At 32.4% G+C, this 12,698-nt stretch overlaps 1 protein-coding gene and 5 non-coding genes across 6 annotated transcripts; all 6 read right to left on the reverse strand.

Annotated features, from left to right (window-relative positions):
- Positions 1 to 401: 401 nt before the first annotated feature.
- LOC114310311 (uncharacterized) lies at positions 402 to 1,395 on the reverse strand. Its single transcript, XR_014342994.1, has 2 exons — positions 1,203 to 1,395; positions 402 to 881 (listed from the first exon to the last, which is right to left on the reverse strand). It is a non-coding gene; the product is annotated as an uncharacterized LOC114310311 (transcript).
- Positions 1,396 to 5,684: 4,289 nt separating this feature from the next.
- On the reverse strand, positions 5,685 to 10,928 carry LOC114310310 (large ribosomal subunit protein uL22y). The gene is made up of 7 exons (XM_028256254.2): positions 10,754 to 10,928; positions 10,585 to 10,621; positions 10,338 to 10,378; positions 6,473 to 6,703; positions 6,277 to 6,379; positions 6,109 to 6,176; positions 5,685 to 5,973 (listed from the first exon to the last, which is right to left on the reverse strand). Exons 1-7 carry the CDS (start codon positions 10,754 to 10,756, stop codon positions 5,905 to 5,907), a joined length of 552 nt encoding a protein of 183 aa, XP_028112055.1. The 5' UTR covers positions 10,757 to 10,928; the 3' UTR covers positions 5,685 to 5,904.
- On the reverse strand, positions 7,235 to 7,366 carry LOC114310364 (small nucleolar RNA snoR74). The gene has a single exon (XR_003646102.1). It is a non-coding gene; the product is annotated as a small nucleolar RNA snoR74 (small nucleolar RNA).
- Positions 7,892 to 8,024, reverse strand: LOC114310366 (small nucleolar RNA snoR74). Its single transcript, XR_003646104.1, has one exon. It is a non-coding gene; the product is annotated as a small nucleolar RNA snoR74 (small nucleolar RNA).
- On the reverse strand, positions 8,536 to 8,666 carry LOC114310365 (small nucleolar RNA snoR74). Its single transcript, XR_003646103.1, has one exon. It is a non-coding gene; the product is annotated as a small nucleolar RNA snoR74 (small nucleolar RNA).
- Positions 9,419 to 9,548, reverse strand: LOC114310361 (small nucleolar RNA snoR74). Its single transcript, XR_003646100.1, has one exon. It is a non-coding gene; the product is annotated as a small nucleolar RNA snoR74 (small nucleolar RNA).
- Positions 10,929 to 12,698: the final 1,770 nt, after the last annotated feature.

A 12,698-nucleotide genomic window follows, 5' to 3' on the forward strand; every position in this document is an offset into this window, starting at 1 on the left:
TCTAAATGAAAATCCTACGTGGTCCAAATAAAAAAATTCTTCCAAAGTGAATAAATGAGAACTCTCACCATATGTCGCATTAGAATCTGAATGAATACAGCATTTCATCACCTAATAAATGCTTACCAGGATGAGGCCATATCCATATACAAGTTCATAACATCAATAACAAATACAACCAATTCATAAGCATCTAGATCGAAATTTCACATATGGAAAACAAATTAGTTAAACCTAATTAAAATGGGTACAAAACGTAAACTACCACAATTCAACTGTGTAGTTACCCACATTCAATTCTAAATGTAAAGTGACAAGAGAACTATCCCAATGAATTAGCATTCCAATAGAGAAAAAAAAGCACTCCAATAAACACCTAAAACAGCTATAGAGCCAAGAAATAAACGAGAACCAAAAATGAGATTGAAGCCAAAGGCAAATGCGAAGATTAAATCCTTTAGTCATTGTATAAAGTTATCAAATTAAAGGCAACTTTATAGGTCCAATTAAGCCAAAAAGCAGAGACACAGATACCAAACACATCCAAAAAGTCATCAAAAACCCTAGAAATAACCTGAATATGATAAGTGAATTGACCTACTTCTTAGAGGTCTTCTTCTTCGAACTAGAATTAGAAGATATCTGCGGCTTCGGATGCTTCTCGGCTTCGCTTGGATCGAGCCACTTGAGAGGGTTTCGATTGAAGAAAGGCCAATTGGGAACAGTGATCAAAGTAGTGATAACGACCCCGGCGGCATAGATTAACAACATTGTCTGGAACGATCCCAAGACATAGCCCGTTGCAAACGCCACCACCGCAAAAGCCAGCAGAAGAATCTGCATCAACTGCTCCGATAGCTTCTGCCCTTGCCAATCCATCTCTGAAGAGAGAGAGAGAGAGAGAGAGAGAATCAATTATTATAGAACAAAGACAGAAAGATGAGCATTTGAACTCGAAATTGAAATTGAAATCATAATCGAGTTTAAGAACTGAGAAAACATACATACACACACAGTTGCAGATATCAATAGATATGTAGATTATACAAACGAGTGAAAATGAATCGATCGCTAAAGATAAACCCTAGAATTCAACTACACACTGTGGATCGGAGAATTACATACACTATATGTATATATATGGATTAGAAACCCTAGAACTGTGATAAAAGTGAACATGTTGATCGAGAGAGGATACTTGCCTGGTTCAATAAAGAAGGCGACGATGTGTGAAAGAAGAGGGTATTACTTTCCGTCGCACCTAAAAAAAGAAAGAAGAGGGGGTACGAAAAATGCAAACAAGCAGATTAAAATCAGCTATATATAGTATCAGTTCAAAAAATAAATAAAAAAAATTCAGCAATATATATTGGGCTTGATGTATAAATGCATTGCATGAAATTAAACACATAAATTATTATTATTAAATTATTTAAGTAGAAGTCAGAGAAAATAATTACTTATTAATGAAAAATTTTGCTACTCTAAAAATTAAACTCATAGAATTTTGAGGAAATATAACATCAGTGTTATTTTTAAAAAATAATTATAAATTACTAATAAATTTTATAAAAATTAATATATAAATATTTTTTCTAATTTTCACTGGGATGTTAATTACTCCTAAAATTTTCTATCAAATTGATATTTATCTTTGAACTTACCATTGATTTGTTATTTCTCTTTGTTTTGTTTTTGTTTTGTTTTTTAATATAAACTATCATTTATATTATTATTATTATTATCTAGTCTTAACATAATATAAAGAAAAGTGAGGGAAATTTACTTAAAACTCCTCCATTAGATCCTTATTTGATAAAAAAATATAGTCTAATTTATTTTTCTTCATAAACTCCTAAGAATAAAACTCATAATTGAGTAAGGATAAAAATAAAAAAAAATATTTGTTGGACAATATTGGCATGTTACTATTAAACAAAGTAACATGTTATTGTCAAACATAACAACATGTTACTATTAAACAAAGTAACATGTTACTGTCAAACATAGCAACATATTACTATTACGGTTTAAATCAATTTTAACAACAATAATTTTGTTTTTAAAGAATTTTATAGTCAATATGGATCGTATTTGATAGATCTTGATAAGAGAATTGTAAAAATATTAATTTTATTAAAAATCGACATCTATATCAAAAATTATATTATCTTAAAGTTTAATATTTTGATAATAATGATATTTGTTAGACATTTCAAGAAAAACTATTTTTGTTTATCTTTAATACATTAAAATTTTATTATAAAATTTTTTTAAACAAATCTCCCAAGAAGTGATGGGATCAGGGGTTAAGCGTAGGATAACAATTTTCTTCCCGTTTTCCTTCCCCCAGTAACGTTTTTTTTGCCCCAATGAAATAGTGAGACTAGAATTAATTTTTCTCCATGATCCGATATAACAAAACTAAAACAATAAAGCATTACACTTAATATTTATTTTTATCATCTTATATATATTTTTTAGGATAAAGCACCATTAAATCCCAAATTTGGGAATATTAAACCATTAAGTCTTGTGTATTTTTTGAAGGACTGAGAGGTCCCATTTGTATTGGAAAGACTTTGAAACACATATTTTATGCGTTTGGGGTTCAAGAAGGGAGGGTAAATAGGGGATACTAGTGATGTTCAATTTACCAAAATGCCCAATGACGAACTGCAATGTTTTGTTGGTGTCCCTAGTGAGCGTTCGAAACTATAACGGTGAATACGAAAGGTTTTAGATTTTGATTCCGACGTTGCAATGATTTGTGAAGTTTGTTTGTCGTGATTTGTGTTTAGTTTGTTAATGTTGATCTTTATTCCCAAATTAACAATTGAGTAAATTGGTATACCCTAATTGCCCAAATTAATATTGATCTACATCTCTCCTTCATAGTAATAGAGTTTGTTCGGCATGACGTTGTGTGGGATTACCATTTCGTCAATTCAACGTCGGTGAGGACAACATCTATACATCACTGTCGCCGCAGAACATTGCCGTAAAACATGGGACGAGGTATGTATTTTTTGGATTTGTAATGTAGGCCTGGGTTTTGGTGCGATGTGGATTAGGTTGAAATGTATATGTTTTAGTAGTGTTGATTGCATTGTACGATGTGGTGATGCTGAATTATGTAATGTTTGTTGGGGTGTGTCAATGGCAAATACGGGATGGAGTTATGTGTATTTGTTATTCTTGCTATTACCATTACTACGTTGTGGTTTTATGGTGATGTAGGTTGGTGTCTTATGTTGAGTAAACCATACGAGAGTGTGTGCTTACATTTTTGTTGTTGTTTTATGGTAGGCCTGTTGTTTGTTTGTTAATGTAGGTGAGGGACGCTTGATGTTGGTGATGTGGTAATTGTAGTTAATAATCCATGGGTTGGACATTGAAAATCTATTATTTATTGTTAATTTTCTATTTTGACCAACACTACACCCAACCTACAAAAGTAATCGAAGAGAAGCAAAGCCAACGTTAGAAAGTAAACACCAACTGGTTAACATCAAAATCTACCCACACAGTCCATTAAACACCACCTACAAAAAATGAATGTTACAACATACCTTATCCAATAGCATGACAAAATCAAAAATGAAATCACAATATGGGCAAATCGATAATTGAAAAATACAATATAACAAACAAAGATATTATACAAAAATAAAAAGGATTAAATAGTTTACGAAAAAACACTCGGGACTAGATAGAGCAACATTTCTCAATATGGGATTCATGAGTAATTTCTCTTATTTTTTAACTTTCATAACTTATAAACTATTATTAATAATATATCATATTATTTATAATTTTTTTGATACCTCCATTTCCAAAGTTACTAAATTAACTGGATAATGATATTTTTGTATTTAAAAATTTTAATAAATAAATATAAATAAACGTTAGTTTATATAAAATATTTGTGTTTGTATGACAATACTGCATCACTCTCTGGGTAATTCCGGAGTATAGACACGTGATATTTTATAGTATTATGATGGGTGGAGAAGGTAGATAGGTGGGGTATTATGTTTGGTGATTGAAGAACATGAAAGGACATATTAAATTATGATTAGTTAAAAAATACAGACACGTGATACTCCAGAAATATTGAATAATTTTCCGGATTGCACATTAATGAATAGACAAAATAATAAATAGCATATAAAATGCATCCCTAATTTACTACTAACTAATTTAGATTAAATTTTATTGGGAGATCCACTTTCTTCAGGTTTTTGCAGGACAAACCCACCTTAAAAAATGTATTACTCTTCACTTCAATCATCTCATGCCAAAAATAAAAAATATATATATTTGAAACACGCATAAATCTTTTATAATTTAACCCATAATAATGTAATCTGACAAGTTCATTTTTAATTGATTAAACATTCAATGATATGAAATCCATCACCCTTATCATATTATTGTAAATTTATTTGTAAGTACAATACATTTGTAAGCACGAAATGTAAATCTCTAACATTGTTGCCAACAATATTACCAAGAACACCCAAATGGGGTTTGGGGAATGCTGCTGCACTCAAAATTGTGACGTTTTGAACGCTTGAATAAAAGCTATGTTCGTCAAGACGTGTTTCATCCCCTACCGGCATGCTGGACTCGAAGCGAAGCCTTCTCGTATAAACCTCACAAATGTTCGACTACCTCCTGCTCCGTCGAACCTCCATCTCCACTGCCGTAGGGCTGCTGCCCCCATATATATATATATATAGATATAGATTAAGTTCACGGTGAGATTAATTCCCAGATTAGTCAGTTTAATGAAGTTCTCATTTTTCTGTGTCCGCAGTACAATAATCTCCTCCAAGATTCATTATGAAACATAGGGTAGGTCAACAACATGCAACTTGAAAACAAACCCTGTTTTTCAAGTGAAACAAAAGAACTACAAAATTAGTGAGATAAAACATTCAAGTGAAAGAAATCTTCAAGATTTGAGACCAAATTCCACATTTAGCTAAAATATTTTTGGTCTCTTTTCTTCTTCCCTTTGATTTCATTTGAGAACTTCAATACTCATACAGAAAATAATGGAAATGGAACTCACTCATTTGAGTTTAGCGTAGAGGAGCTTTTGCGAGATCTTCATCAACATGATACTTACAATAAATTAAAAAAAAAAAAAGACAAAAAAAAGAGACAAAACTCATGTAAAGTTCCTACAACGGAATGTAAAGTTTCCACAACGAAAAAGACGGTGTTTGGCCGAAGATAGCTTTTATTCAATCATTCAAAACGTCACAGTTTTGAGCACAGCACAGCAACATCCCCAAACCCATCCAACAAGATAGAAAAACCACCAACACCAATTAGCAAAAATCATCAATCAATCTTCTCAAAAGCAGCAACCACAATTGTTACATTCGAGATCTGCCATTCTTTGCCAGATCAAGACAGATTCTTATCTCATGATGACAACAAAAGCCTACAAACTCTTTCTCAGGCAGGTAAAGCCTACAAACTCCCCCGAATAGAAAAACTATCTCAAATTTTTATTGCCATATATAGGTGAGACCACAAAACCCAAAATGCAATCTTCCAACAAAGAAGGAATGGTGTTGACTTGATAATTTTTCCACGCTTACATCAAATCATAACCAAAATAACTCCGAAAATTTTCCATTCCCCATTGCCCATGCATCCATCAGAAGTGACATTCAAAAAAGAAATCAACTATGTTTTATCAAGAAATCTCCAAACAAAATGCAATTTGACTAAATAGCATTTTGGTTGCAACAAAACAAGCCATACATATATCCTCTCAAGTAAAAGATCAATAATGAAAAATGGAAAACAGTACTGAGAGACAATAGAAATGCATAGAAAGAGACAATAAAACTTCTTAAACTCTGCTGGTTCTATCAAAGCTGTTTAAGAGGATGCACCACTTCGCAGAGCTTGAGACTTCCTGGATTTGCTAGTTGTCAACTGAGACTCAGGCTGCAAAAAAAAAAAAAAAAATCGATAAGACCCAACAAAACCGAGTGCATAATTTCTCCTCTCTATACTTTTCATCGCCAATCTTCCTCTAATTCAAATTCTAAGAATGCTAAATGACAAAGGGAGGCGGCCTACCTCCTTTTTTACTGGCTCTTCCTTCTCGGACAAGATTAACTCAATATGGCAAGGGGAAGACATGTAAGCTGTCCAAAGAAGAAACAAATAAAAAAACTCCAGTAAACAATTAAAATATAAAAATAAATGGGTAAACAATATATAAAAAAAAAAAGAAATTAAACATACGGTTTATTCTTCCATGAGCACGGTATGTGCGGCGTCTCTGCTTCTGTGCCTGATTCACCTGAATGTGAGATATGTAAAGTGTATCCACATCCAAACCTTTCACCTAGTGAATGAATGAACAATCATGCAATCAGTAAAGAAAGTTGAAAAAGTTTAACTAATTAAGTGAGTATTGTATAGCCAGAATGGACAGTACCTCGGCATTACTCTCAGCATTTTTAAGCAAGTCAAGTATGAAGCCTGCAGATTTGACAGGCCAGCGTCCTTGTCCATTAGAATGTCTGTTCTTTGCCTGGGCAGTTCGACCCACACCCCGACAAAAGCGTGTAAAGGGAATAGCCTGCTTGTGAGCCAGAACATCTTCTAAATACCTTTTAGCCTTGGTCAAAGGTAGCTTCCTGATGGCATGCGCTGTCTCCCTTGTGTTCTATTAATTTAACACGAAGAAATAGCACTGTGAATTCAAAATTGAATTTAGAGGCACTTGTCGTTAGAGGTATGGCTAAAATCATGACAACTAAGCACTTGTCACAAAATAAAAGTGATGAGATGGTCATTGAATAAAAATGATGTATGCACATTTAAAACAAGAACAGACATTCAGGATTGAAGGATTGGTAAGTCCTTTAACTAACTAATAATGCAAATGCATCTAAAGATGAATGGCAAGCGTTGCTAGACAAATCAATAACACCATCCTTATTCTTGTTTCTACAACAAACATAAATGTGCCCTTAGTATTCTGGTTGTAACAAAAAGCATTAGGACCACTCCTAAGTGCAATTAAATGAAATCTGAGCCAGAGGTAATTTAATTAAGGCACAAGAGAGTCATTAATATATTAACAAACCTCCAAATAACATAGATAGAACCCTCTAACATAAGCTAAGCCTAAACAGTAATTTAGAGAGCTGTTAAGATCATTTCAAAACACACATTAGCATACTCCAACGGATTATAATGTCCCATCATTTACTGAACCTTCATTCATTAATCAATCAAGAGGTTCACCCAATAATGATGAAAAAATGATTTCCCTGAAGTTTACGAGAGATCTGTCCACAAAAAGGCAACAGGCCCCTGCTTTTTTCATCAGGTTAATATAATTACAGACAACCCAAAGCCAGTGCTAAATTTACAGCTGCTCAAAGGAGAAATGCTGCCAGAAGAATAGGAAATAAGACTCAATTTTCTGGAAATGTTCCATGAGGGAGTTATATGAAAAGTGAAAATTTCAGTAAAAGCAGGGGAAACAAATTGATTATAACCTGCTTCCAATGCCATCACACGAACCATTTATCATGGCCACGTTTGGTACTGACAGGATTATACCTTTGGGTAAGGCTTCAATAAAACTCTTCCCCCTTACGTTTTTATAGATATTGAGTTAGTAAGGTAGCAAAAAACAGAGAGAATCACAATAGTATCTTAAGTGCAACTAAATAAAAATTGATCCAACAGAATTTACTTAAGGTGTAAGGAAAGTCATTAATTAAAAAGTAATGTCAACAAACCTACATATTCCATAAACAACAATCTAACAAAAGCCAGTCTAACACACCAGTTAAGAAGCTGTTTCAATTATTTTAAAACATGAACATACATAAATTGATTACAATGTCCCATCATTTACTGAACCTTCAGTCATTAACTACTCGAGAGGTTCACCCAATAACAATGAAAAAAATGATTTCCCTGAAGTTTATGAGAGAACTATCCACAAGAAGGCAACAGGCCCCTGCTTTTTTCAACAGGTTAATACAATTTAAAGACAACCTAAAGCTAATGATAAATTTACGGCCACTCAAAAGGAAAGTGCTACCGAAAGACTAGAAAATAAGACTCGAGTTTCTGGAAATGTTTCAAGGAGGAGTTCTATGGGAAATGAGAAATTCAGAAAAAGAGAGAATAAAATTGAATTGACTATCCATAACCTGCTTCCAACGCCATCGCATGAACCATTTACAATGGCCACGTTTGGGACTGTATGGATTTGACAATTCCTTTAGGATACCTTTTGGCTTCAGTAAAAATTCTTCCCCCTAGAGTTTTCATAGATATTGAGTTCGTAAGGTAACAAAAAACACACCAAGAACTCAGCACTTCACGTGTAAGGAGAGTCATTAGTTAAAAAGTAGTATGTCAACAGACCTCCAGATAACATAGACACAACTCTCCAACATAAGCTGAGCCTAAAACACCAGTTTAGAAGCTGTTACATTCATTTCAAAACATGAACTAACATACTTAAATTGATTACAATGTCCCATCATTTACTGAACCTTCAGTCATTAACTACTCGAGAGGTTCACCCAATAACAATGAAAAATGATTTCCCTGAAGTTTACGAGAGACCTGTCCACAAGAAGGCAACAGGCCCCTGCTTTTTTCATCAGGTTAATATGCTACATTTCCAGATGTCTAAAGAAGAAATGCTGCTAGAAGAAAAGGAAATAAGAATCAAGTTCCTGGAAATGTTTCAATAGGGAATTATATGGGAAGAGAAAAAATAGAAGAAAATAAGATTGAATGGCTTATACTGAACCGCCATTGCAGGAAGCATTTATGATGGCCATGTCTGGGACAGGGTGGATTGTGATGCTACCATTCCTTTAGAATACAATCCAGCTGAAGTAAAAACTCTTCCACCCTAGTTTTTATAAATATTGAGGCCTCATTTGGGAACAGGCTAATTTAGTAACTTTTTTGCTATTTGGCTAAAATATGAGCGCTATAAAAAACTAGAATGTTTGGGATGACTTATTGACTTTTTACAAAAAAATATGCGAAAAGTAGAGAGAAAAGAGAATCTTTGACTTTTTAGTATGGGTTGTTGGCTTTTTGATTTTTTTAGTGACTTTTTGACTAAAAAAATCACTTGCCAAACGAGGCCTGAGTTCGTATGGAAAAAGCCTTATCATGATCTCGGATCACAATAATAGTATTTTAAGTGCAACTAAATGAAAATTGTGCCATGGGAATTTACTCAAGGTGTAAGCAGGAGTCATTAATTAAAAGTAGTATATGCACAAAACATCCAGATAACATAGATTCAACTATCCAACATAAGCTAAGCCTAAATATCAAATTAGAGAGCTGTTAAATCATTTTACAACATGCGCTAACATACTTAAATTGATTATAATGTACCATCATTAACTGAACCTTCAGTCATTAAACTACTCGAGAGGCTCACCCAACAATGCAAAACTACTTTCCCTGAAGTTTACGAGAAGCCTGTCCACAAAAAGGCAACATGCCCCTGCTTTTTTCATCAGGTTAATTCAGTCTAAAGACAACACAAAGCTAATAGATATATTTCATGCCTTCATTTCAGCCACAGGGAAAGAAAAAGTGAAGCAAAATAAACATATTTTGACAAGTTCTCTACACCAAGTAGAGATGAAACTGACAAATACATGAAAACTATAATTATTCTTCAGATTCACAACGCTAGACTAAGGCTATGTTTATATAATGAATTTGGCTAAAAATTTCGAAAGGAAAAGAAAAAGAAAAAAGGAAGATAAAATAAGAATAAAATATAAGTACATTTCACTCTCCTTTTCCTTTTTCATTTCACTTGCCAAACCCCTATTCAAATCCATTATTCAAACAAAGTTGAGGAATTTAGAAAGAGAATTAGAATAGAAAAAGAAAAAAATCATGTGAAACTAGGTAAAATGTGAATATAAATATCCTTCATTCACATTTTACCTACTTTTTCCTTTTGCTTTCTAAATTTCTCCCCAAATTTTCCAACCAAAAACAGCGTAACAGAACAAATTTGAACCTTTCCCTTTTTAAATTCCTATCAAAATCCAATCAAAATCCATGATCCAAACACAGCTTAACGGAACAAATTTGAAGACATATATAATGATTCATTCCAAGTAAGCGACCTATTACATGCCAGCCAAGTAATGCATTCACATTTCTTTCAACAAATAAAACTTCAAGATTAAAAATATCAATTCACACAAAGAAAAAAAATTAAATTCAAATGCAACAGAATTGTTTTTTGGGTAAATAAAATGCAACAGAACTGAGATCATAAATACCTTGAAATGAACTCTGAGATCGGAGCCCCTAGCTTTGCAAGCTGAAATAATGAGAAACATGATGAACAAACAGTGCTTCCAAAACACTGAATACAAAATAAAAACGAATTTTTCTATTCGTATCGAAGCAGATTAAAGGGACTAAACAAAACCCTAACATATCGATGAAAATGACTATGAACCAAAATGTAAATGCGCGTAAAGAACAGATCGTTGATTGAAGAGGTAAAAGTAAGAAAGTACTTACACTTGGTGGGATTGTCCGGCTCTTTCGAGTATTTCACCTGAAAGATTGACAAAATAGATTTACATGGCAATCGTATATATATGTATTGTGTATATATATATATATATGCATGTTACAGCTCGAAAATCAGATTGAGAGAGAGAGAGAGAGAGAGAGAGAGAGAAGTCACCATGATTGCTGCTTCTGCGTGGAGAAGAGCGTGGATTGCGTGGCTTTGCGAGTTCAGGATGAGGAGTTTAGGGTTAGCTTTAGCGCTTCGTTTTATAGGCGAAATGAAAACCCTAATTATGGAGAAACCTAGGGGAAGGGCAATTGGGCCGGGTTTTAATAGGCCCAATGCCGCACTTCTTATCAAAATCAAATCACTTTTTCCTTAAATATAAAGGTAAATTACATATATTTCCCTCGAGATTTGATTAAGTTACAGATATTTTTTTAAAGTTTCAGAAATTATATTTCGTCCTTTGAGGTTTGTATTTTTATAACAATTTGGCTCTTGAGGTTTATAATTTGTTATGCAAATATAGCATTTAGGGAGGAATTTATAATTTCTCAAACTTCAAGAATATTTGTAATTTAGCCAAACCTCAAGGGGTATATGTAACTTGCCCTAAATATAAATTGTTAAACATTACATTCAGGCCAAAAATTTACTTTTTAAATTCAGTAATATGTTAAGAAGATAATTGATTGATAAAATAGATTTAAAAATAAATTTATATATAATTTTTTGAAGAGCTCTTTAAAATAATATAAAATTCATATTTTGAAAATAAAAAATATAATTAATTCTAAATAATAAATAATAAGGATTATAAAAAAACTCTATTTTAATATTACGAATAACAATCTATTTGCACCGTACCTTTATATGTTTAGTTTTCTATCAAATTATGTCATCACATCAAATATTAAAATTTTCAATTGATTCTGATACTCTTAAAATAAGTTAGTTGGACATGAAACTTCATATTTAAAGTTACTAAAATTTAATTTAAATTTTTACAAAAGCTAACCCAATGGGAAATTTATGGTGGTATTTAAGAAAGTAATGTTATGGACACAACGCGTGTATGTTCCAAAAAAAAAAAAAAAAAAAAAAAAAAAAAAAAAAAAAAAAAAAAAAAAAAAAGGGACACAATGCGTGTGAGACACACATTACGTGAATACACCTATGCGAACATTGTGTAAATTTTTTAATATGCTTTTAAACGTTTGTAACATTTTTTATTTAAAAATGACAACAGATATTTGCATTTTAAATATCACTTCTCAATTCTTGATAACAAAGATTCTAAGTTGACCATTCCTAATCACTTGACTTCAAATTTGATAGTCAAAATTTCCAATAAATTCTTCATTTGAACCTCCAAATTTGCTTCTTCTTTTTTTTTTTTTTGAAAAATTTGTTTTGGTCATACCTATATTTAAGAATACGTTTCTAATAATTTATAGTATTCAAATTTACTCTTCTCTTACAATGTTCTTTCTTGTTGAATTACATTTTTAAATTTGTTTGTGTGTTTAGTATAAATTTTTTCTTGCACAATACATTATATCCAACATTTTTCATGATATAATGACATCTCTAATGTCAAATGTTTAATAACTATCCTATTTGGATAATTGGGTTAAAATTTAGTTTTTTAACATTTTAACTTTTTTGAATAACATCACCTCATTATTTTTTTATATATTTAAAAAAAAAAATGATTAACTACTTTCTAAAATAGGCCAAAGGTTTATACTTTGACTCCAGCTATTGCTAAAGTGATTGATCGAGGCCAAGTTGTACAGTATTGAGGCGAGTAATTAGAATCCCTTAACCTTACTTGCCAGTCAAATTGTACATTTTATGTTTGTTTAATGTCAATCGAGTTAGATGCGATTGGAGCACAAAATAACCAAAAACACAGCATTTTAGCCAGAAAAATGGCTTTCCACATGTGCGGAGGACCATTTTCGCACGTGCGCCCCAACCAAATTAGCCAATCAGCTACTGCAAAAATTGCACATGCGGAGGGTTTTTCTTGCATGTGCGGTGGTATTTCCCGCACGTGCGGTCATGCCATGAAGATTGTGCCCGATTTTTGAATCTATTGGAAAAGGCTAGA

This window comes from Camellia sinensis, chromosome 10 (genome assembly GCF_055761805.1).
Source record: "Camellia sinensis isolate YWXY chromosome 10, ASM5576180v1, whole genome shotgun sequence".
Lineage (NCBI taxonomy): Eukaryota > Viridiplantae > Streptophyta > Magnoliopsida > Ericales > Theaceae > Camellia > Camellia sinensis.

Bases quoted from the DNA above. Each gene is read 5' to 3' on its own strand.
- LOC114310310 (XM_028256254.2), bottom strand. The intron at 6,704-10,337 runs GTATTTATGATC...TTAAATTAATAG, and splicing joins ATCTCAGAGTTCATTTCAAG to AACACAAGGGAGACAGCGCA. The intron at 5,974-6,108 runs GTAGGCCGCCTC...TTTTTTTTGCAG, and splicing joins AAGAGCCAGTAAAAAAGGAG to CCTGAGTCTCAGTTGACAAC.